The sequence below is a fragment of the Anguilla rostrata genome, chromosome 2 (genome assembly GCF_018555375.3).
Source record: "Anguilla rostrata isolate EN2019 chromosome 2, ASM1855537v3, whole genome shotgun sequence".
NCBI lineage: Eukaryota > Metazoa > Chordata > Actinopteri > Anguilliformes > Anguillidae > Anguilla > Anguilla rostrata.
The window spans coordinates 64,505,367-64,530,929 of record NC_057934.1 but is presented as its reverse complement, the minus strand read 5'-3'; the positions used below and the strand labels follow the sequence as shown (position 1 = coordinate 64,530,929).

Here is a 25,563-nt window from a genome sequence, read left to right as displayed (position 1 = left end):
CCCTCTCCCCCTCTCTCTCTCTCTGTCTCTCTCTCTTCTCTCCCTCCCTTCCAGGAGAAAAAAGAGAGGGAGGCAAGGAGGTGGACCCTTTTCCCAGCATTTGCATGCATTTTAGAGAGAGAGAGAGAGAGAGAGAGAGGGGAGGGGGAGAGGAGGGGTAGAGAAATAGGGGTATTCGCAACAAATGTCAAGGAAAACGTTTTGTGTGTGTTTTTGTGGGTGTAAAATTAAAAGAGAACAGCTCCCTCTAGAGGTAGGAATGAGACTTCTTTGCATCAGTCTGAGACACATTTGAGAGTGCTTAGTTCAGAACTCCTAAACCTATGGACGAATAAAGGCTTAGAGTCTATTCATATAACCTGCCTGTGTGTAGATGTAATTGTTTACAGTTTATTATACACACACAAACACACGCACACGCACACGTGCACACACACACACAACAGAAGCAAAGGCAGAGCAAGTGACAGATAGAAAGAAATAGAGAGAGGGATGGGGTGTCAAAGTAGGTTGTCAGATGAGAGAGAAGGTAAACACACTGCTTTACCATCCCTCTCTTCCATTCTCTCCCTCTCTCCCTCTCTCTCTGACACACACACACACACACTCACACACACACACACACACCGCCCGCACACTCACACACACGCGCACACACTCACACACACACACACACACACACACATACTCACGCACACACGCGCGCACACACTCACACACACACACACACACACACACACACACACACACACACACACACACACAATGACCCTTCTGTTTGTGCCCCCTCTCTCTATTTTTATCTCCTGCTTTTAGCTTTTGACTCATATTTGTCCTGATGCCTTTAATTTCTTTAGGGTCTTCTCTTTCTCTTTTTTCACTCACTTCTAGATGTCAGTGGCAGTTTCTCCTCTCCTCTGAATCACTCCACCTTCACCTCCTCCCTTTCATGGGCCTCATTCCCCCTTTCCCTCTCCACACGGATGTAAAGAGCTACATTTTCTTTTCCCCTTTCCTGGCCTCCCTCTACCTCTCCCTCCTCCTACTCCCCCTTCTTTCTCTCAGACCCTACCTCTCAGTCTCTTGCCCTTCTCCCTCTCCCCCACATCTCTCTCTCTCTCTCTCTCTCTCTCTCTCTGCAGCTGCTGCTGCTGCTTGCTGCTGCCAGGCCTGTTGTTCCAATCTCTTCTCTGGTGAGACAATTTCTTGAGAATATTCAGGTGGCTTGGGTCGGGTTAATCCAGTACACAAGGTCGACACCAGCCAGCCCCAAGCAGTGAACCCATTCAAACAGCTTCATATCGATAAATCTGTTGATTTTACTTGTTGCTATTGCGTAACGGTGGAATTTCCTTCATGCACTGTGTTGTTTTGACACAGAACTTTTTTTTTATTTTTATTTTTTATTATTGTGCAGCGACACCTGGTGTTGAAAGCTGTCAACTGCAACAGAACTGCAACGTAGCCGTTTGGGTTTTTGCGGACCGCCGTGGTTCCGTGCTGCCCACGCGTGGCTCGCTGTAAATCCTGCACAGAATTCCGATGGAGACCGAAGGCCAGAGTCAAGCGGAGATTAACGCGACGCAAGCCGTGGGAGGGAGCAAAGAGAGGCTGAGAACACCGCATGAAATTCAGTCGTGAAAATATGAATAGAAACATGATTTCATGTTAGCTGCATTTTCTCCTGCTCGTGATGTGCACTTTATATGATTTCCGGCAACTTCCGGGCCAGTTCATTTTGACAAGACAGTCTTCCTACACAGGAGTAACATTACTATTAAATGCCAAGGAGAAGTGTGTGTGTGTGTGTGTGTGTGTGTGTACAGTATAGGCCAAATGTATGAGGCTTGTATCAGTCTTAGTATTACTATTAGTATTAGATTTTTTTTCAGTTAATATATGCACATTTATTGAATAACAAACTGTTTCTACCTAAAATAACACAAAACGTTTTACTTAAAAATAATCTTACACATGACTTTCCTTGAAATAGCCCCCTGGCTTTAATTACATCAGAACAAAGTACTAGAAGTCAATCCAATTATTTTGCAAAGTGGGGGGGGGGTTTAGACCAGCAGATTACAGTTGTCATTTCATTGTAGACAGTAGAACTGGTTTCTCTTAAGCTGCATTGAGTTCTACTTGTAGCTGTGGTGCAATTTTACAATGGCTCCTTTCGCTGGACACCACAAGGTATTTGTTCGCTGTCATTTGATTTTCCTGGTCTTCTTCTGTTAACATTGCTGCCCATTAGCAGGATCCTGCTGAGTGTGTACAGAACACTGCACATATAAGAAATATTCTTCAGTGCAATTTCTCATTGGGAATAACCTTCTTGCCACAATATTGACTTGGCCCTGAACATCTAGGCCTAACACCTTCTGCTTTGCCTCATGTAGTTATCAGGAGAAATATTAGAATCCCCAATGAGTATTTTTTTCATGACATGATCTATCATTCTGTAGACATTCCAGATGCTGATCTGGCCTTGAGTTTCTTTGCAAATACCTTTAACTTATTTGTGAATAAACATGCTCCAGTAAAAATAAAAATAAAAACTTAGAGGATAGAGCCAGCCCTTGGTTCACCTCAGAGCCATCAAATTAATTTCACTTGAGAAATAAAGCATGGGCCCTAGATAGACACTTAGGAGGCTCTGGTATCTGGCTTACTTTTAGACAATTAAGGAACAAATACACATCATCAGTGATTGCCATGCCAGGATAAAATGTGGCACAGGTTAATGCCACACTAAGATCATTTCTTTGGAGCCACTCTTTGGTTACCCCCCATCAGTCTGGGTTCAGGGCAAAGCAAAGCACCATCACTGCCACATTCTTTGTCATAAAGTGTGTCTGGTTTAGACAGGATGCTTCATTGTGTTGTACTTTTTGTTGACCGTTCTAAGGTCTTCAGTACAGACGACCATTCCACGTAATTACACAGACTGTCACTAATCAGATTAAACGCTGCTCCACTAAACCGGTTCCATAATTACCTCTCAGACAGATCTCGGACAGTGCGTGAAAGTGGGGGATGTACAGTCTGAGTTTTCCAGTTGTCAAAGGTGTTCCTCAAGTGTCCATACTGGGTCCGGTGCTGTTCATCATTCACATCAATGACGTTGTTCAATTTTTAAATGGCTGTCATTTTCATTTTTATGTGGATAATACAGTTCTCTATTGTTTTTTCCTCTCTGTCCACTAGCCTGTAAAACCTCTGCAGCTTGCTTTTGTTGCTTTTCAAACAGCTCTCATAAATCTTAAGCTTGTTGTAAATAGTGATAAAACTAAATGCATGCTGTTTTTCCGTACCAAAATAAAATCCCAAGATATGCACTCTAGATGGCGTTCCTATTGAGTCCCCCATTATAATTACTTAGGCATCTGGATTGAGGATAAATTCAATTTTAAGTTGGCAAAAAAAAAGAGTCGTGAGTGAAAATTGCCTTCTTAAATAGGAACAGAACTTGCGTCCCTATGTTTACCAGAAATTAATTAATTGAAACCACTTTTCTTTCTGTCCTTGATTATGGCTATGTAATTTATAGACATGCAGCTTGTGCCGCTCTGCAACCCCTAGATGCTGTTTATCATTCCGTGCTTAGATTTATTACTGAGGACAATTATGGCACTAATCACTGTGTGCTATTTAAAAAAGTCGGGTGGCCCTCTCTCACTGCAAGAAGAGATCACCATTAGTGTATCTATTTATAAAGCCAAGCTTCACAAATTACCTTTTTACCTCACTTCACTTTTACTCTTGAAAGTTATGCCTGATCACACATGTTCCCATGATTGTCTAGTTCTTCAGGTTCCTCAAATCTGTTTCTGACCTGGGTAAAATAGCTTTTAAATTTTATTCACTTCAAACCTTGAATGTATTACATAAGGAATTGAAAATTGACACTCTTCTATTCTTTTTAAATTTTAAATTTTAATTAATTTCCTCAATATTCTGAGAATTAAAATTTTTTAAAGAATTTAAAAAAAGCTTATTGATTGTCTGATGCATGTAAACAGGAAACTGTAGTTGCCGTCACAATGAGGCTACAGGGATTCTTTCCATGTCACACAGTTTTGAAAGGTTTTACCACACTCCCTGATTCCAGTACACTGCATGACGGACAAGTAGACAGAACAGTGGGAGAGTCAGCGCTGGTCTATGCGCGGGTCACGGATTCTGGGTTTGAGCTCCGCACATGATACGACTGACTTGCTCTCGCCAGGCTAGGTCGAAGGATCTCCACATGCCCACGAGATGGCTATTAATCGCTGTCTGAGATAGAAAAGGCTAATTCAATTCCCCGTAAAAATAAATAAAAATAAAAAAAGTGCCATTTGTATAGTTGTGGCAGACAGGCTTTGGGTTTTGCCACCCACTCGCTCACAGCTGGAGAGCGATCGGGGGAAAGTGAGGGAGGTCATCGGTATGCTCAACTGGACGCACGCTCCCTAGCGGGCCAGCGTCCTGGCTGTTCATGCGCAAAGCAAACAAGAGGGCGGACAGCACCCCTCGCTGTGAAACCCCTGCTGGATCCCGACTGCGGCGCTGAAGTGCAATGCCCCCGCTTTTCGGTGAGATCTCAACCCAGAATGCACATGAGGGACGGCCAGCTGCAGAGAACAAGGCACAAGAGACATGCAAGTGCCCTTACCGAAACTGAGTACACATAAAGTACTTATGCTGACTTTCTACATGTATTTAAATACTGTGGTGTGGGGATGGCAGATTTGACCTGTGCACAGTGATTACCTCACTACGCACAGGTGCAGCCACTCCTGTTCCTGGGTCCAATTAGCCTGGCCAATTATCTAACTCTTAACCAATTATCCAATTGGCCAGGTCTAATTAGCTTGACCCAGGGCAGGTGTGGCTGCTTAAACCAGCCATCCCCACACCACAAATACATTCAATATAATTCACAGCACTGTATTAAAAAAAGTATATATATATATATATATATATATATATATATGTGTGTGTGTGTGTGTGTGAAACTGTCAATAATTTGTATATCTGTCCATATATTGCAATGTGTTATATATATTTTTTCAATATTTCTATGTATTCCAGCTCTGCTAAATAAAATGTGCTTCCACAAAGGCATGCACGGTAACTGTCCCATAGAATTTTCAGCAGTGCTGAGCTTGCACAGTTTCATAATCATACTAGAATAGCCTCTTGCCTGTATGTTGCTTCTAGGTATAATTTTTTAAACTATAAGCCGCGTCATTCCCCTTTTCATCTCCCTCCACTGGCTACCTGTACCGGCGCACATCACATTCACAGCCTCGGCGCTAACCTATCAGACAGTTGAACATCACATTCACAGCCTCGGCGCTAACCTATCAGACAGTTAAAAGGACGCCTCAGTTTGCATCTTCAAAAGATCATCAGACCCTACACACCAATCAGACCCGTCTGTTCCGCCACCTCTGGGCATCTGGCACTTCCTCCCGCGTGCTTGCACTTCCAGGTCACGTCTCCTGTCTGTTCAGGCCCTCCGGTGGTAGAACGAGCTTCCCACTGCGGTCTGAATTGCAGAAACCCCGCCCGTATTTCGACGCAGACTGAAGACTCCCCTCCTCAGATTGCACCATGGCTTGCCCTTTTGATATACTTGTCTTTTCTTTTTTTTTTTTTCTTTTTTTTTTCCTTTAGGGTAATGCTATAGGTTCAGCTGTGTACGATTATTTGTCTAATCACACCTTGCTACAACACAAATTGTAATGTTTGTTGCAATGTTTGTTTGGTTAATTGTACACTTTGTGATTCTGAATGATCCTCCGTGTCTTCTTGGTGATACCTCATTTTTGTATTTCTGAGTGTAACTCTGAACTCCTCCACAACTGTTCATTGTTCTGGATTAGAGGGTCAGCCAAATGATTGTAATTTAATGCAATGTAAAACTATTTAGAAGGAACCCAAACTTGTGGGTGGACATCCACAAATCAGAGGGAAGCATGGTGAGAGGCCGATACACGATGACTTAGAATTGTCGTGAAACCACACGACAAACGTGAACCGATACTGAACTGATTTTGAACTGATAGCCTGAAATGTAAATTGGTGGCAAAGTACTTGGCTTCAGATGTGCAGTTCTTTGGTGCTGCCCAGCAGGAATGCTGAGTCAAACCGGTTGGTTCTTTGAGCAGGCAAATTGAACCAATGCCCTGTGTTAACAGCTGAGCTGAATAGAACTCACGCCCAGATACTGTAACTCCTCTGTCTAGCCACAGCCTGTTCGAGTCAGAGAGGAGGGATGTATTTCATCGCCGCTGTAGAACACATGGCCCAGGCCCACCATGGGAGGAGCCGGGGTCTTAGCCAAAGCCATACTCATGAAAACCATCTGTCGTCAAGTTCATGTAAATATTCATGGTCAAATGCTGCTGCCAATATGTAACCGTGCTGCTGATGTATGTGGGCTTTTTTGTTTTTTCAAGTCCCTGGCTGCGCAACCCACAATGCATCACTCACCCGTCCCCCTCACCTCTTTCCCTCCTTCTGAGTTCACAGAGCCGGATGAGGCCTAGAGGCTCCGCTGGCTGACTAAATTTTGGGGCCCCGGTCTTTGGCATGAGTCCGCTGGCCCTGCCACGCCCTGGTCCGGCCCCGCTGTGAAAATGCGGCCTATCGTGTGTGCCCGTGTTCCCCGTTCTCATGTCAAACCAGCTTTGCTGCGACTCTGAGCTAACCCTCCCAGCAAACTGCCTCCTGCCATTTTGCTCTCCTGCGTGACCCTCGTGTGGAACCAAGGCACAGAACAGCACCCCGATCTGGGACGAGGAAAGAAAACGGCAACGGGACACCTCCGATTGGTCTTTTTGCATAAGTTACGCCTCACCGATTTGGCCAGCAGCATTCACCACGTACTGTGCGTCATTGAGTAAACAGAAAAAAAGAGGTAAAGACGGAACGCGTGCATGGTGCTCACCGAAGACACATTCTTCGCCTGGCCAGCTCCTGTGCGCTGACAACATTGTCTGTTGGCTGTGTTGGTTTGCAACCTTTGTGCAGTGCAGACATTGTGTTTATGAGTATGTTTGCACACATTGTGGACGCTCTCTTTCTGCTTTGTCCATTATCACAGCCAGGCTGGTCTCCTGGCTCATCAGCTCATTGGCTGTTACTGTCACATGGCAGTAGCAAACCATACATATTCCAGCAAAGTGATGGAAAGGCAGCACTCGTTGGTATCTGTTTGAAGCCGGTCATTCGTGAAGTCAAAGTGCAAAAATAACCTGATCGCGGCAAAGAAATTCCTAAATGCAGCGACTGCCATTGAAAATAAATAAATAAATAAGCATGTAGCAAGAATACAGAGCTGAGCAATAAATATCCGTACCTCACGCAGAGATATTCTTTATGGGCCATTGTTTTGAGCTCAGTTTGCTTCTGGCCCAGTGGGCTTCATAATGTTCACATCGGAGAGCGACAGAAAGGCACTCGGAGGGGAGTCGACCCGCTGCTTTTGGAACGGAGAGGCATTTGAGACCATTGAGAAAAGGGTTTTGCTTTCATGCTCTCTCTGTCAATACCCTCCCCCCCCCCCCCCGTATCCCCGGTGCACTTTTTCACTCCCACTCCGCCCTCCCCATGTTCCGCACACCCGGCCCAGCAGTCGACGCTGCCGGCGACAAGGTCTGGCCAGGTCCCCCCCGGTAGGGGGTGCTTTAGCTGGGCACAGCTAGGGTGCGGCTCCCGGGAAGGTCAGCCAATGCGGGTGCAGGCACAGGCGCGAGAGGTCGCCTAATCGAACCCGGGTGACGTCCCCGCCGTGTTTGTGTTGCACGCTCCTGTGTTTCTCGCTCTTGTGCTCACGCAGCCTCTCTCTCTCACTCTCTCTCTCTCTCACGCTGTCACGTCTGGAATAGCGCACCCTTCTTCACACCGCCTCCGTCGAAAAACAGGAAATGCCCCATGAGCGGGGTATTTATACACGGTTGACGCACCTTTTATTTTCATCGTATCAGTTGTGCAGTCATTATATAAACCTTCGGGAATTCATAAAATTTGTTGTTTTGTGACATATAGGGTAGGTGAAGGAAGCAAGATTTGAAATGGTTGAACGAAGAAATCCTGTTATATGCATTTTACAGTGTTCATGTTTGAGGTCCCAAGATGTTTCAAAATATATCCGGATCTCATCTAATTAAAGCAAACATTACACCTTTACTTATGTCAACATCTTATATACATATTTAAATGAAAGAATAATAGCAATGGTTGTCTCTGGCAACATAAACGTCAAAATTTTATTTGACTTATTAAACAATGTATTATATGCTATCTAAAAGCAATATTTTTGGAGAATGAGGAGTAAAATATATATTACAATCATTTGGCAGATGCTCTTGTCCAGAATGGTGAACAGAGCTAGAGAACATAAGTGTTGCTCTCAAGAATACAAGAATGTGGTGTCACCACAAAGGCCCCATTTAAAATCGCTAAGGGTAATATTAACCTAACAAGCAACTACATGAATTGTGATAAGAAGGTGCGATTAGACGGATAACCTTAATCGTACCCCTACCCCTGACATAATCCAAAGGGAACTGACAGGAAAGGAGAGCGGTCAGGAAAGCCATTGTGCAATTTGAAGAGGTGAGTCTTCAGTCTACTTCAGAAGACGAGCAAAGTTAATGCTTTTTTGACTGCAGTGGGAAAGTAATTTGACCAACGGGGTGGCCAGAATTATAATAATGATAATACAGCACATTTTATTTATGAAGCACTTGCCCCCTGCTCAAAGCACTGTACAGGACTCTCAAAAATAGTAAAATAACTAAAGAGAAACATAGGTAAAAACAAAAATGTATGAAGAAGTGTGACACATTAATTCAGTGACAATGAAATAGAAAACACAGAAAAGAGTAGTGAAACAGGTTAGAAAATAAAATTAGTTTGAATTCTGGGCCAGATGGTTTTTTTTTATTATTGTTTCACCTTAAAGGTACGTAGAGAGTCAGCAGACCTGATCTCTGTAGGAAGGGTATTCCAGTGCCTGGGGGCCACAGAGCAAAAGGCCCGGACACCCACTGAGCAGAGATTGGTAGAAGCCAAGGTGAGTTTGTCAGAATCAGAAAAGCGTAGAGGGTGGGCCGGGGTATATCGATGGAGGAGTTGCCGGATATAGCCTGCGGAGCAAGACCGCGGAGGGCTTTGTAGGTCTAAAAGGAGGACCTTGAAATCAATCCTGGCTTTAATGGGGAGCCAGTGAAGGGTGTACAGAACCGGGGTTATGTGCTCTTTACTGGTTCCACAGGTGAGGGCTCTGGCAGCAGCATTTTGGATTAACTGTAATTGTGAGAGGAGGCTGGAAGGAACACCAGTGAGGAGTGAGATTCAGTAGTCCAGGCGTGATGTGATGAAGGCATGACCTAGCCTTCATCACATGGAAAAAATGATGGAAAAAATGACACTTTCTTGATATGATTAATGTGGGCCTGGTAAGCGAGAGATGAATCAAAGATAACACCGAGATTTCTCACTATGGGAGAGGTATGCAAAGTGTCATCACCTAAGATTATTGAGAATGTGGTTGCTATCTTAAGAATGGCTTTAGTCCCGATTGCAATGAGCTAATTTTTCTCTCAGTTCAGATTTAGAAATTGTTTTGATAGCTTCCAGACAGGCAGTGAATAGAGAGACGTCAGCAAAGCTACTGCTTTTGGTACTGATGTAGATTTGGGTGTAGTCTGCACAGAAATAATAATTGAGTAAAACAAACTATGGATAACATGACCGAGGGGAACGATGTATATTAACTGTGGACCAAGAACAGAGCCCTGTGGAACACCCAGAGGGACAGAAGCAGGGCTGGACTTACAGAGACCTGAACTAAGAACCTCAAGTCTGTGGGTAAGGTATGACTTAAACCACAGGAGAGCAGTGCTGGAGATGCCAATGCTGTTTTCCATTATATGCAGTAAGATGGTGTAATTTACTGTGCCAAACATAAATGTATGGTCCAGCAGTAGGAGAATGGTAGCAAACCTGAATCCTTGGCATGAGTATGTCATTACTGACTCTGACAAGAGCAGTTCACAGTTACAGCAAACTCTGAACTGAGACTGGTAGGGTTCTGGCAAGATACTAGACAGCAGAAAATTTTGGACCTGGGGTGATACAACACATTCAAATGCCTTTGCCAAAAATATTCAATTTGAGATGGGTCAAACATTACTAAGATTTTCAGGGTCATGACCAGTTTTCATTAAAGTCAGTGTAACAGAGGTTGTTTTCAGGCTAGCAGGGACAGTGCCAGTAGCAGGGGAAGCATTACCTATGCTAATAAGAACAAGACTAATGGCAGGGAGACAAGATTTGACCGGGGCTGTGGAAATAGGGTCTAATGGACAAGTAATAAATCAAATTTTGTTAATCAAGTCAGTAATGGCCAAGGTAGTAATATGGGAGAAGCTAAAAGAATTAGCAGTGGTGGGAGGGAGGGCAGACGATTAGGGGTCAATTGAAGAAGTAACTTGGAAAGTATTTTAGATTTTTTGATTGAAAAAAGTTGAGAAATGAATCACATTGCTCATTTGAAAAGTGGGAAAGAGGAGCTGGTGGTTGAAAAATTCTGTTAACTCAAAGAAGAGGACTCTAGCTATAGCTATTCTCTATAATATTCCCATAATAGTAGTTTTTTTCTTATTTTTTTTGCCTGAGCCAGAGCAGGTGTGTAAACATTGAGTTTATCTGCAAGAGTCTGAGCATGTGCAGTATGGCCAGATTTCTTCCACAACCGCGCTAAACGTCAGCCTGCTGCTTTCATAGAATGCAGGACCACATGATGCCATGGTGCAGTGTGCTTTAAGGAGACTATTTGACTTCTTATGGGAGCAGGGGTCCGCAGATTTCATTGTCGGCATCCTGTGTGGACAGAGCCAGAGTTGATTTTCCACGTGAGACTTTCTTCCAATTTTTCAGGTTGGTACTTTGACGGAATTACGGAATTTTCCACGACTGTTGTTGTGTGAACAAAAGCAGCAATGTTTGCTGATAAAACTGATAAAAAGTTTTTGACTTTTTTGCTTAAGACCTTATTTTTTAACACAATCTTTATTGAATATTTTAGGCTACTGAATCTGCACTGTGAATACTTCCTGCACAAATCGTTGTTAATAGAGGATATTGGAGATTTGCATTGTGATTTCAGGAGGGAAATTTTAACATCTAGCCTACTGTAAGCTTTTTTACCCAATGTAGCACCACATGTGCCTATCAATGGCAGATATAGCTAACTATTTAACTTGACTAACAGAATTATTTTCATTGCATTTGACTGAAAAAAAAACTCTGTACTATTTAGTTTATAACCATTGTTTATCTAACGCAAGCTATTTTTGGGATCATAGAACTGAGCTATATTGCTAATGGTATCACAGTAAGTTATCTTAACACTGTCACTCTTAAACTGTAGTACTGGCAGGATTTACAGGGAGGCCAGAGAGAGAGTGAGTGTGTGTCTTTTTTTATCAATCAAAAACCTAAATAACAGCATTTAAATATCTTACACTGCAAAGCATGTAAATCCTTTGGTAGAAGGTAAATGCCTTCCGCACAATAAATCCTATCTAAACTAGCTAAATATAGTAAGTAATGCCCAAAAGGCACATTACTTTGTCTTACCGAGACAAACAGTACTAGCACGTCTACAGAAACGTAAGTTACGCTTTAACAGGCGTGGTGTAGAAGTATAAGCGCTCACCTACTGCCGCAGAGTTCAATCCCCAGCAGCGGTACTCTCCCCAGACCGACAGAGAATAGCGCATCGACTGGGATTAACGAGAAAATACACACGGGGAATTGGTATAGCGAGAAAATAGGGGGGGATTTTTTTTTATTTTTTTTATTTCAACCTTGTAAACATTGGACGTTCAGAAGACGTCATAAAAAGACGTCATAAAAACTTTCATTCCGGCTCTTCAGGGCACGTCTTTTGAACGTGCGACAAAGACGTTCAAAAGACATCTTTTGGACGTGTCATTGCTCAGTGGGCTATTTCAAGTGCTTGTTTACTTCAGTCTGTTTTTTTTTTTTTTACCTGACTGACTCCATTCACAGGAAAACAGCATATTGGCAGATTGTCTTTACTATGTTGGCTGGCATTCTATCAATGTTAAAAAGGAACACCTACAACGTAACCACCAGCTTTCATACAACTTTGGAGCTGTTTATTACTGATGTGTGAATAAGGGTCGGTGAGTCTGTATTCTGTATGCATTATTGCAGAAAACAATGTGTCACAAATACCATATATCTCTGCCAAGCACAAAGCTAATTTTTTTACACTACCACACTTGGCAATACTACCAAAATAAAAATAAATAATCAACAGAAAAACAAAACAAAGGCATACACAAATATATTAATTAGCCTGAATGATAAATGCCCACATGTAAACGATAGTGGTACTTCCTACAAAGAAATGAACGTGAAATTTCAGTTGGTGTTGCCATGGAGAGCACCATGAAATTCATAATTATTCACCTGTCAGTCAGACATGGCTATAATTTTCACAGAGAGAAACTGTCATTAAGATTATTAAAACCTGCAGTTTTTGGCACATACTTTGTTTGATAATACTAATTCCTTGCAAATAAACATGTCCAAGGTTGAAGGAAATATTCAGACGCAGCGAATGACCAGTACAAGCAGTTGCCTTCACAGGACTCTTTTTGGAGGGGACTTTGGGGTTTTTTTTTTTTTAGACAATCCAACACGTATACCTCTCGCTCCACCATCCAGTGGATCAATAAAATAACATGCGGTATAGATCTTATAATGTGGATATCAGGGCCACGTGAATGACATGTCTGTTTGAAGGGGTAGTCCGAATTGTAAGATTATGCCAGTCTATGCCAGCATTCATTCACACCAACCAAGATAGCAGTATCACTGTTTTTCATACTAGTCTGACCAGGTAAGTTACCAGGTTGGTCATCCTGAGCCAGTAGATAGACTTGCAGAATAGCAGCCATGGGCGACATACAAGGAGCTACTGCAGAAGAAGCTTTTTTTCTGACACTGTATTCTACATTCAGATGACATGAGTCTTGAGATGGGATTGGTGATTATGAAATGTATACATTTCCTACGTCTTACTCCCAGTGTGAAGCAATGAATAAATATGAAAACTAAAAAACTGAAGCCGTTTAAAACCAAAGGAAAAAAAACAATGATAGAAAAGAAAAACGTAACTTTATTTAAATTTCTCTATCCAATAAAGTCTGGGTACCAGACAAAACATACAAAATTAGTCCGTTCAGTTTTATCTTTTCAATTTCTTACCGTAACAAATGTTCCTTTTTGCAAACTTGCATTTTTTTTCTTTACAAATTTTTGGTTTCATTTATTTATCTTATATAAACACACAAAGTTCAAGGAAACTGAAGAAGCTACATAAATAACCGACCTGCCAGTTACCCATATTTTAAATCGTATTATTCTGTTGCAAAACAGCAATCAGTCCTATGTATCTCTTCCACAAAGAGTAGTCTTGAATCAAGAATAACAGAGGGAGAGAGTGTGTTTGTATATTTTGCGTAGCATCACTGTATTTGTCTATTTTTGCACTGTACATTCAGTCCTAAATGTGTAAAGCTGTCAGTCTTAGCACCAGTTTGTCTCATTCATCAAGTCATCAATCCTTTGATTTCCTTAATCTTATTCTTCTTTTTGTAAAAACAGCATCCGGGGATTTTGTATCCGTACCTGCCACTGAACATGTAGTTTCAACACTTGAAATCAGACTGAACTTTTCAGGGCAATATTCACATCACCCCCCCCCCCCCCCCAAATTAGCCTCAGGGAGACATGGTCATTCCAAATGCTTGGATCAGTGCCACCCCTTAAAAAATACCGCTTTATAAGTGCTTGGCGGACCAACAGAATGTATTTCCTGAGTTTGAGCCGACGCACAGTAGCTGGCGCAGGCACCGCACTTGACGCCTTTTTTTTTTTAGCTTCCAGCCGGGCCAGCTCCCGGGTCTCCCGGGACTCCCGGGTCCGCGCTTCGGCGGGCGCCTCAGCCGGAGGACGAGCCGACGACGTCGGTGCACTGGGGCTCGCAGAACGGCCCGAAGCGGCTGTAGATGTCGCGGGCGCAGACGGCGAAGTAGTACGTGGAGCCCGAGACGAACTGGGTGAGGGTGCAGGCCATGGGCAACGGGAGCGCCTTCACCTCGCCGATCTTCTTCCAGTGCGGCTGCGGCGCGGCGGCCGCCTGGTCGCGGTGGTAGGCGTACAGGTGGTAGCTGTCCACGGCGGCGCAGCCGCGGTCCGGCTCCTCCACGCACCAGGACAGCACGATGCCGTTCTGGTTCTGCACGCGGGTCAGCTTGAGCTGGGGCTGCTGGGGGAGGGAGGTGTGCGCCGCCTCGGGGGGCAGGCGGACGGGCGCCGGCGGCGGGGAGGGCAAGGGGGGCAGCTGCTGGGGGGAAGGGTTGGGATTGGCCGGGCGGACCTTCGACGGAGAGTTCTGGAACAGCAAAGGAAGAGAGAGAAAACAAGTGTAAAAAAAAAAATAATTAAAAAAACAGAAAAAATAAGCAAGGGGACACATAATTGGGCAGTAGGTAACAGTACGGATGACGGGTAAGGGCAGTGATATGAGAAGACGTTTATGCCAGGCAGAAAATGAGTTTGTTACATTACACCTAAATGTTATCTTGATCAACACTGCTGGCAATACTGGTTGAAAAATAATACATGAACTTTAAATGAAGGTGCTACATAGATGATTAAAATGAAAATTCCCACTTGAGCTGCCATTGCTTAGTAATATCCCAATAGGGTCTGGCTGCAGGATTCACTGAGAGAACACACACACTGTCGGGCCACAAGCATTCTCAAAACACACTGACTTACGTCCGTTACTTAGAGAGGGCGACAAGGATGACAAAAAAATAGGAAAGCACAACAAAATTTTATTATTTTTTAAATTAAATTTCATAAATAAAGAACAAGGAAAGAAACGTTCAAAAGCGTTGATGCCTGATAAAGGGAAGTGGTTTTCTTTCTTTTTTTTCTTTTTAAATAGTATTTTTTTGTTTTGTCGATTTTAAGCTGTCCTGGTCTAGCCATAAATTAAAAAGCCTCAAAAGTCTTCAATATATGGCGCCAGCATTTGCTGAGTAATTGGTTGATATTATTTTTTGATATACTAATGAAACCACATATCATAATTCAACACAGTCAATATGCACAATACAGAAGTACCATGTAGTAGTACAGTATGTTTATCGACCCACAGTTTATCAAAAGATTGTCACAGAACATTACAGTATGTTTGAGTGTTTTCATTGTAACACATATCCTGTTAATTTATTTTTCTCAGTAGATTAAAAGTTCTAAGGTGCTATAACTTGATGCTGTGAACGTGAATGATCACTGTAAATTTTTCTACCGACAGGAAAAGGTGTTTAAATATTCCAAAATGTGAAGTGTTAAGTTTGAGTCATTGAGCTTATGAACATAGATTTAAACATCAGAGGTTTTTATTTAAATTTAATCAACAAAATAATTTCTTAAACCAAATAACAAAATCTTATACAGGATTTCTACTCAAATCCCCTTTCTACATCTCAGGCCAAACTATAGCATGGCAGAGCCTTTTGTGCTTGGTCTTCTACCAATGAGAGGACGGGTGGGGCAATCACTGGACCCTTTCATGTGCCACCACCACATCGCCGATGAACTTCTCTCGTGGGTGATGCCTGTATAAAGGAACAGAATAGAGATGCCTTCTTATCAGCAATAAGCACAATATTAGAAGAATATATGAGGGACAATAAACCATCAAATATGAGTCTTGCATTCTGAAAACCTTTACAATTTTTAATGGAAGTTATACTCCTCAATTCCTCTCAATTGATTTGCTAAAGAAAACACATACCTCTTTTTGTTGCTCCACCACAGCAATCGCATCAAAGGTGTCCTTCCTTGTGCGATCATCGTCAAGTAAATTCTGTAATAAATTGAACATTACGCAACACGCATACCCTTTCCAGGCTGCACTTGATAACTGCCACAGAAAAACACTCTCTCCCGAGCAATGAAAAGCAAATCTGACCTGAGTGTCCCAAAAATTTCATTTCATTTCCTGGCAACAAACACTGGTTCCAGGTCCCCTCTCATCCTGAGGGGTCTACGGTGGAAGTGCATCTGCCGGTTTGGCAGGCGGATCTGGCACGGTTGTACTCCACAGGCATAACAACAAATGGGTAACCATTAATTCCCGTCATTTCACACAGAGGGCAGTGGTAATGGCCAGCTCCTCTGCAGTTTATGTTGCACCTGGATAACCTGTAATCTGCAAAAAGGGCGCACACACACACACACACACACACACACAAAAAAACAGAAGTTAGTGGAATTGAAATAATCACAAACAGAATTATGTAGATAGCAATGGGACAGACACTCGTACCTTTAACAGCCAACGCTCTTTTTAAGTGCAGCACCATGTGCTTCTCCGCCCGTGATAACTCGGTTGGCTTAAATTTGCGCACGGGACACAGTGGGCAGTGATGAAGGGTACAACAAGATTGACATCTTGCCAACTTTGGGGGCACATTTGCCAACCACACTGACTGGTGCATCTGTAATACACACACATATAAACACATAACATTAAAAAATAATAACACTGAATATGTATTGCAGTATAAAGTATTACAGTATAATGTCTAATTATAGCAACAATTCATTTAGAAAGTCCATAACAGCTTAAGAACACTCGCGTGCTACGCTACACTGCATCAGCTAAATGTTTGAGCTTTCAAAATGCTGAATGCTAGCACAAATATTAAACAGAGTAAACAGACCAGGTAACATTTGCACAACATAATAAATGTTGTAATATGAAATTCAGACTATACTACGCTATTACTAGCGGCCAGATATCGCTAGCCGGCTTTAAATAAAATAAAACGATTATGTTATTTACCGTTCTTCGAAGCACTCCCTCGTTCCTCTTGTCGTCCTTTTCGTCGCTCTTTCTACCGAGTAACTGAGGTTGTCCTTGCTGTTGCCCTCTCTATGACGTGATCGACGGAACACGTCAGCGCATTCTGAGTGCGCGCGCGGCCCACATGAGCTCTCTTAGTGCATCCTCCAGCGAGGCCCTTCTCGTGACGTCAGAACGTTTGAAACTGAAAATTCCGCGTAGGCTATAAAAAATTTTTATATCGTACAACGAATGGTACTATTTAATAACGTGGACATGTTGCCTTTCACCTTCCATCCTGTCAATAAATTAAGCATGGATGGACACTGTGTGTGTTTAATGCCAGCCTTAGCCCTCTAGGGGCCCGAAGCATGATTTGATTTGGGGGACCCCCAATCTCCCCAGACCATAAATATTATATTTAACAATAATTAGGGGATATAGGGGGCCCCCTGGCAGTTACGGCAGGTTACATAAATGATTATTTTGTTTTTTGGTTCTGTGACTTTTGGTTCAGATTGCCTTCCTGAGATTCTTGCATATGCAAAACACGTTCAAAGGCAATAAAGGATTATTTGATCTACCTATCTATGAATCCATCCATTCATCCATCCATCCAACCTCCCATTCATCCATCCATCCATTCATCCATTCTTCCATCTAGCCTCCCATTCATCCATTCATCCATTAATTTCTCTATCAAATATTGGCATTTCTTTGCAGTTGAAGTTTAGTCTACTCACCTGTGGGGAGCGATAGGGAATGGTGAGTGGTGGTCCATTCACCGAGTGCAGGCCACCCAGTGGAGAGGATCTCATCGTGGAACCTGTAGCAGAATGTACAGACAAACATTTCAGACCTGGTATGGCACGGTAATGTCCAAACAAAGGTTAGCCAGTTCATAGCACAGTCGCTTTGTGTGAAGGTAGTTCCAGGTTCAGATCCCAGCCAGCCCAGATTCTCCCTGCATGGAGTCTGCATGTTCTCCCAGTGTTCGTATGGGTTTCTTCCAGGGGTTCTGGTTTCCTCCCACAGTGCAAAGGCAAGTGGCCCAGGGGACTAGAGAAGACATTTTAGCCTCCCTGGCTAACTCTAGCACATTTACAGAAAGGTTATCAATTTGCACTGTCCCTATCAAAAAAAAAACAAATAAATTAAATTCAATTAAATCTATAAATCTATCAAGAACAAAGTCCGAATCAAACAGTAAAGCAATCTAACCCTTACTAATTCCTCATTTTTGGTTAATTTAATTTGAGGAACTGTGCAGGGTGCCTTAAGCCTGTGGTATTGTTAGCCAGAACCTCATCAAGCCTGCACGTGGGTACTCCCGTGTACCCCAGGGTTAAACGTACCGGTCGCGGGGCCGAGTGCGGTGCTGGAGCTTATGAGAGGGGGAGGAGCCCCGGTACTGCGCTGGGTTGCCGGGGAAACAGATGAAGCTGCATTGAGGCCAGACTGCACCGGAGCCCTCTGTACCCCAGTCACTACAGGAAGGAGAGGGAAGGAGGGTCATTACATGCAAGCTGATTATCTTGATTGACCAGACGAGACACAAGACACATCTTTTTTTTTCAGCATCACTTTTCTATGCTCCATTTTTTGGCTGGACCGCAACAGCGGGGCCAGCCCTACAAACGCGAATGTCTGTGACTGAGTGACTGACCGATGAAGTCACACCATTGGTCAGGCGAGTTATGAAGTTACACCATTGGTCAGCCGGATCACGTGTGTTAGGTCCAGCCATACACTAGGTTTTAACCTGGTCTTGTTTCTTCATTTCTTCCCCGGTGTCGATCGATCACAACCTGAAATGTCTGCCGCCACTTGTCACTTCCCGGGAGTTCTCGCACTCTGTAGTTTACCAGCTGAGGCGTGAGTCAGCTGTGTTTGAAGCCTGCTTCTCCGGCACAGTTTGTGCCGACAGACTACGTGCATTCAATCGACCGGATAATTCGCCGCGGCGCGATTCTGCGGGAAGTGCTCCGCTGACACGAGGCTCTCGTACCTCGGGCAGCTGCGCAGAATAAGAGTCAGGGAAACGGTCTAATAACACAGAAGCTGCCGATTCGATGCCTACGTGGGCCGTCGCCGTTGTGCCTTTGAACGAGGTGCTTATCCCACAATGCTTCAGTAGACACCCCGCTCAACGAGTGGAATGTGCCAATGCAAAAATATGCAAAAACGATAAACCGTAAGTGGACGGCGAGGGTGACTTGCCTTACGATATGTTAAACGCCTAACGGTAAATGTAAACGTGTGGGGAAATGTTGCGTCACCCTGCAACTGCCAATGTTTGCACCGACATGGTTAGACTCCATTCCCACGTGTGGGAGGCATCACTGTGGCAGTGTTTTTGGCGGGATACCCCCACCAAGAGCCTCGTGTCACACATTTCGCAACGTGTCCTCCTCACCTTGTACGTCATCATCATCCTCAGTCAGGTCTATAACTGCCCGTGAACTGCTGGCTCGAGATACCTAAAAAAAAAAACAACACAACTCTCTTGGGAAATCTGATGCACATGTATAGACATGTAAGCATACATGGTTTTCTGTAACACAATCATCCAGGTATAGTAATGTATGTACACACACACACACACACACACACACACACATATATATATATATATAATTTTTTTTTTTTTTTTTATGTGCAACTTCCTCAAAATAGAATAGGGGACATGTCTGAAATCCTGATTTGATAACCTAATGCAAAGTTTATAGCCTGTAAAATGACTGGATTAACAATAAGTAAAAATTAGATCATAGCCTTCAATGTAAACTCCCACCTTGTCTAACATGGTGGTCTGAGAAACAGTGTGTCTAACACATCAGATAAGCCATTTTGACATGGTAAGTTCATCCATAGCAGTGCTTAGGTCACCAGCCATTAAACTGAACAAAGCAGACAGTCTGGTGGTGGTTCCTTTGACTACCTTTAGCCTTCTGTGAAGGGCAAGTTGACTACCTGAAGCTCAGTGAACTAAGGCATAACATCACCACGTTCTTCATCACAGTGGCTTTGGATTGCGAGTAGCAGCCATGTCATTATTCAATTACACTTGAATATGCAGCACCAATAAACAAATTTCTTTTTTTAAGTTGTGAAATCTAATTATAAAATAAAGCCACCCGTGTCACTTACCTGTACAGGTGGCTTGCTTGCAGCAGAGTTTGTGGCCTGATTATCTGACAGGAGATAAGGCAAAAGGCCAGTTAATATAATTGTACATTTTATTGTTTTTTTTCATGTTCAGCATCATATGCAAAATTAAGTATGAAAAGCAAATGTGACATTTCAAGGATGTTGCGCGTAATAAAATATAGTTTATTATAAATTGTAGCTTATACTTTATGCACTTACAGTATATAACTATAAATATATTACCTTTCTTCACAGAAAATACAATACAATTTTGTGGCTCAAAACAATCATTACATGGCACAAAATTGCATGGACATAGAATAACAAATTTTTACTTTGTGAAATATCATTTATATGAAAACAAAGCTGCATAAATTAAGCATTTTCTACCACATAATTCAATATTGTGCCTGCATATTGATGTAAAATAATGTAATCTACCATCCTGCAGGTTTTCATTTCAACCCTGATTTGGCACAGCTGATTATACTATCAGCTCGATGAGATCTCTAACCGTTGACTGAGATGCGCTTTGTTAGGGCTGGAGTGAAAACCTACGGGACGGTAGATCTCCAGGACCAGGGCCGGGAACCGCTGGTGTAATTGGCCCCACCTGTTTTGGAAGCCATCACGGTGGCCGAAGGCGGGGCCGAGGCGGCCAGGCCTCCCGTCGCCGCGGGTGCTGAAGACACGGGGAGCGAGGAGGACGAGGTAAACCCCGCCACAGAGGCGCACTGCGTCGGGGTACGGGCGGTGGAGACCGACACCCCCGAACTGGGCACGCTCACTGTGCCGCCGCCCCCCGGGTACACGGCCCGGGCGATCGTGATCTGGGGGAGGGCCGGGGCAGAGGGCAGCGACGGGGCCGAGGAGGAAGGGGAGCCCTTCTGGAGGATGAAGGTAGCGGCGGTGGTGGTTTTGGCTTTGCTGAGCGTGCTCACGTTGGCGCCCAGGGACGAGACGGGGACGAGCTCGACGCCGGCGCCGTGGCCGGTCACGACGGACCCGGCGAGGGGCAGCTGGATGAGCAGGGGCTGCAGGGAAACGGGCTGCGGGGCCGACGCGGGGGCGGGGCTCTGAGCGACGGCGCCGTTGCCGAGGGAGGTTTTGAGCAGCAGGGTCCCCGTCTGGTTTTGGGAAGCGACGGGCGCCAGGCCGGAGACGGAAGACGTGGCGTCGGAGGCGGCCCCCGCTGCGGCGGTGGTGGTGGTGGTGGTGGTGGTGATGAGCAGCGGGACAGAGGCCGAGACCAGGGGAGAGGAGGCCGGAGGGGCGGGGGTCGACAGGGGCTTGGGCTGAGCTGGAGAGGCTGAAAGGAAAAAAAAAAAAGGGGGGGGGGGCGAAATTTATCACAAAAAAAGACTAAAGGAACCACAGATGCAGATGAGCCATTCGGCGCTGACTCACTGACTGACACACCGAGGGTGCCATTCAGTCTCATCCGCAATGTCAAAAGCCATGAATGTGAGCCCATGCAAATGGCTGCGCTCTGAGATTCTGCAGCCCGTGCATGTGCTGCCATCTGGGAGAGCAGGTGCAACGCAGACAGGTGATGAGACAGAGAATTCAACCCTTAAATTCATAAATGTCACAAGCCAATCAGATTTAGCATCACCCACTGGCAGAAGAATCCTCTCCTTGTGCCAGGGATCTGAAACTGTGTCCACTGGTTTTCGACGTGCTCCTGCACTTAAGAGCATAATTCACGTCAGAGATTAGCCAAAGAGTCAGCACGCCTTGTTTTCAAGGTCTAAATTGGCCTCTGGGGTCTGAGGGTAAAATGAGGAACACTGGTGATTGTGCCATGCTCTGAAATTTGTGTAAATTTCATCAACTTCATATACAGTGATTCCAAAGTGTATCTTTGTTTTCAGCACAAACTCAGCTACAATAATATGACAGCAGTAAGTAGGTCATAATCATATGTGGATTGTAAGTTGCTCTAAAAACACACAAACTGTAAACAGTAGTTTTGAACATGCAGAGGAATGTTGTAATAATACACACTAAACAATAGTATCAAAGTTTTTGGATCACTGAAATGTGTTCATCAAGGTCTTGGGTATCAAGATGACAAAATATTCTAGCAAATCCAATGAGAAATATAAAATAAATTGCTAAAAGTTAGTGTTGTGACTACTATTTTTCAACACCAGGGCTAATGGCCTTTCTGTAATGAATATGTATTGGGTAGGAGGACCTACCAGCTAAGTACGCTATTCACACCTGGCCGCATGCCTCCCCACCTCTAAGAGAAATACTTTTCACAAAGCAATGCACAGTGAGCCATTTAGAATTACAGAAACAAAGACATCTTTCGATTTTGGTACATTCATTGAATTTGGTGCACTATATGAATGGGAGATGCAATTCACACACACTTCCAGGTTATTTCAAGATCAGAATCAACTTTAGTAGGCAAAGTGCATAATATAAAAAGAGAATTTACACAATATACACCATTATTTCTGCTTCACGGACACAATGAATTTGACTCCAGAATGATTGCCACAAGTGCCTTACAAAACAACAAACACAAAAGCCAATGAATATAAAAACGTGCTTAATGTAAAAACAGCATTAAAAAGAGCATCTACACAATATACAGCATTATTTCTGCTTCACAGTTCTAGCTTAAATACTGCACATGCATTTTGTGTGTAATCTTTCAAAGTTGCATGTGCCATTTTTCAAAACAGTTCCTGTCTGGCTGTAAGCACAGGGGGACATCACACTCCTTGCACTTCCACGGAGTGTTCTGTTTTTTCCCAATGTTCATCCTGCAGAGTTTGCACGTCTTTCGTCCAACCGAAGCCGCCATTCTGGCGCCCAGAATCTGCGTGCCCGTGCGCACAGGCACGTGATCGTAACTTTCCCGTCTTTTCACGTCGGGTGCCTTCTGTGAGACGCCGCACAGCTGCGCGCTGAGCTCCTCCATGAAAGCCTTGTGGGTCATTGCTTCCTGTTGTCCCAGCGATGACAGTTCTTTGTGTAGGATGTACGCATTTGTGGCAGCAATGTCCAAGAAGTGAAAAAACAGTTTCCGGTACCATCTCATTGTTTTGTGCTGTGCTGTGTAATATTGGATCAGTTGGTCGGACAGATCAACACCCCCCATGTGAGCGTTGTACTGGATGATAGGCGAGGGGCATGGAATGTTCTTTGAAATCCAGACGCCATCTTCCTTCACCTTCCGCTCTATTGTGTCCCCAGTGAATGCTGCATGGATGGTGGAACAGACAGACACCTCCCGTGCGTCCATCCACTTCACAAAAACCAGAGGACCGTCCCTTATCCACCGTAAGGCTCCTCTGCCTGAACTCTTAGTCAGAGCATTACATGCAGGTTGTGGATATTCCTTCCTGTTGTCCCTATATGTCCCACAGGCACCAAAGTTTTGTCTATACAAGTCCCTGAAGAGCTTTGGGCTCGTATAGAAATTGTCCATGTACACATGATAACCGGAACCCAAGAACGCACGCTTCACAAGTGACATGACAGTGTTGTATGAAAGTCCTTGTCCCGTCTGAAAGCTGCTCTTTCCCGTGTACACAGCAAAGTCCACCGTGTATCCATTGCTGGAGTCACAAAGCACAAACAACTTGAAACCCCACTTTATTGGCTTTTCTTTCATGTACTGCGTCATGCCTGTGTTTGCTCTGGTTGCCACCATTCTTTCATCCACTGAGAGGTTCCTGCGAGGATGGTAGAAGGCTTTGCAGGCATGCTGGATTGTGTCCATGAGAGGCCTGACCCGGAAGAGTTTGTCATGCTCTGGCGTGCCCCGCTTCCTGTCATTTTCTTGGGCCTCGTCTACATTGCTCATGTGCACATTCCAGCAAATGGCTCTGTATCTGTCCCTCGTCATTATGGTCGCCGGGAATGCCACGGAGAAAATGTTACTCTGCCGCCAGTAATCTCTGATGTCGTTCAGCTTCAGCAAGGCCATGTAAAAAATCAGCCCGATGTACTTGTAGAACTCCTCCATCCCGATGTCGGCCCACTTGTACTTGCTCCCCCTCGCTATCGCCCTGGCGGCATGCTCGTTGGTGTTCCTGCACAGCGTCTTGACGGCGTCCGTGGAGAAGAACAGTTTGAACAGGTCCAGAGGGGTGTGGGCCTCCGCCGGCCGCAGCTGCACCCCGGGCTCCCGCGCGGGATGGAAGCGCATCGCCGGCGGGGCGACGTCGGCGGCCTTTTCGGTTTTCCACGACGTGCTCCCGCTCCGCTTGCGCGGCCTCCTGGCGGGCGTCGAGCGCGGCCGCGGTGACCCAGGCAGCGTTTCCTGATCGGCGCCTCTGCAAAAAACACAACAGAAACAAAACTGTCAGGAAATGTGACACAGAATCGAAACTTTATTTAATACGGAACACGTTTCCTTCAACGGGTGAAAATTAAATGCGCTTTACAAAAAAAACGGGACGAACCACCAACTAATGAAAACCGAACTTAGGAAATGTGACAAGTTACATCTTACACAAACAAAGAACCAAACAAACACAGCCAGACGCAGAGAGGTAGCCTATAATTTTGAGATGCAATGGTTAGTGTGGGAATTTACAAACGCGCATATTACTGGATATTCCTGCAAACACACAGATAAGTTGCAATACAGTACACATACTTACAAATAATGTAAGCTATCAACGAAACAACATTAGCTAAACTCACGCAACTCAACAATAACAATAGCAATGCCTCAATCTGAAGTAGGTCTGTTTAGCTAAGTGGTTAGTTTATTTCCTGAACTTACATACAGTATGCTAATATCGATTGTGCGAGACACCCAGTTTCAGAATATCAGCCACGCCAATACACGCCACACATAAGCTATTTACATACAGTGGTCAAATAAAATACAGTGCGATTTTTTGAGATGCAATATTGAATCGTTCGTAGTGTGGGAATTTACAAACGCGCATATTACTGGATATTCCTGCAAACACACAGATAAGTTGCAATACAGTACACATATCATCCTAAGAAATACACTTACTCATGAAGTTGATCCTGAGCTGGATCAGTTCGCAGTTCGAAATGACACCACTCTTCATCAGTGTCGGCTTCAGTGTCCGGACTTGATGAGTTGTTCGCGTCTTCATCGTCGTTCTTCCACAAAGCACGAACTTTGTGTCCAGTAATTCGTGCCATTTTCCAAAATGAAATGTAATGTAAGGATTGCCCGAGAAGACATGGGCTATGGTTCTGTATGACATTTTATCCTTGTTTACAGTAGGCATTCTCGCATTTGAAACGCACCGCCCCTCCCCTGCCATCGATAGTAATTGTCATTATCTTGTGAATGTGATTTGGGCAGACTTACTGCTGAGCGAAAATCACATATTAATGAGTAAGCATTAACACACGGTAATGGGCTATTTCATCTAATTTTAAATAGCTTAAAACAATTCATATTGTTTGCCAACGGACACATTGGAATGTCACGATTCTAA

The 25,563-nt window shown here is 44.1% G+C and overlaps 1 protein-coding gene across 9 annotated transcripts in view; it reads right to left on the bottom strand.

Annotated features, from left to right (window-relative positions):
* Positions 1-13,195: 13,195 nt before the first annotated feature.
* Positions 13,196-25,563, bottom strand: part of atf7ip (activating transcription factor 7 interacting protein) — a 36,211-nt gene continuing 23,843 nt past the window's right edge. For 4 of the 9 annotated variants that reach the window (XM_064323913.1, XM_064323914.1, XM_064323915.1 and 1 more), the window contains exons 9-10: positions 25,107-25,236; positions 22,426-24,408 (exon numbers count right to left, since the gene is read on the bottom strand). In XM_064323913.1, the coding sequence (XP_064179983.1) occupies positions 22,779-24,408; positions 25,107-25,236 (1,760 nt within the window). In that variant the 3' untranslated portion in view covers positions 22,426-22,778. Of the gene's footprint in view, positions 14,492-15,491; positions 15,729-15,907; positions 15,980-16,084; positions 16,614-16,960; positions 17,051-17,703; positions 17,787-18,315; positions 18,448-19,376; positions 19,441-20,110; positions 20,155-20,723; positions 21,420-22,425; positions 24,409-25,106; positions 25,237-25,563 lie in introns of those variants that run through there. The other 5 variants (XR_010328516.1, XR_010328513.1, XR_010328514.1 and 2 more) reach the window with 5 other exon arrangements.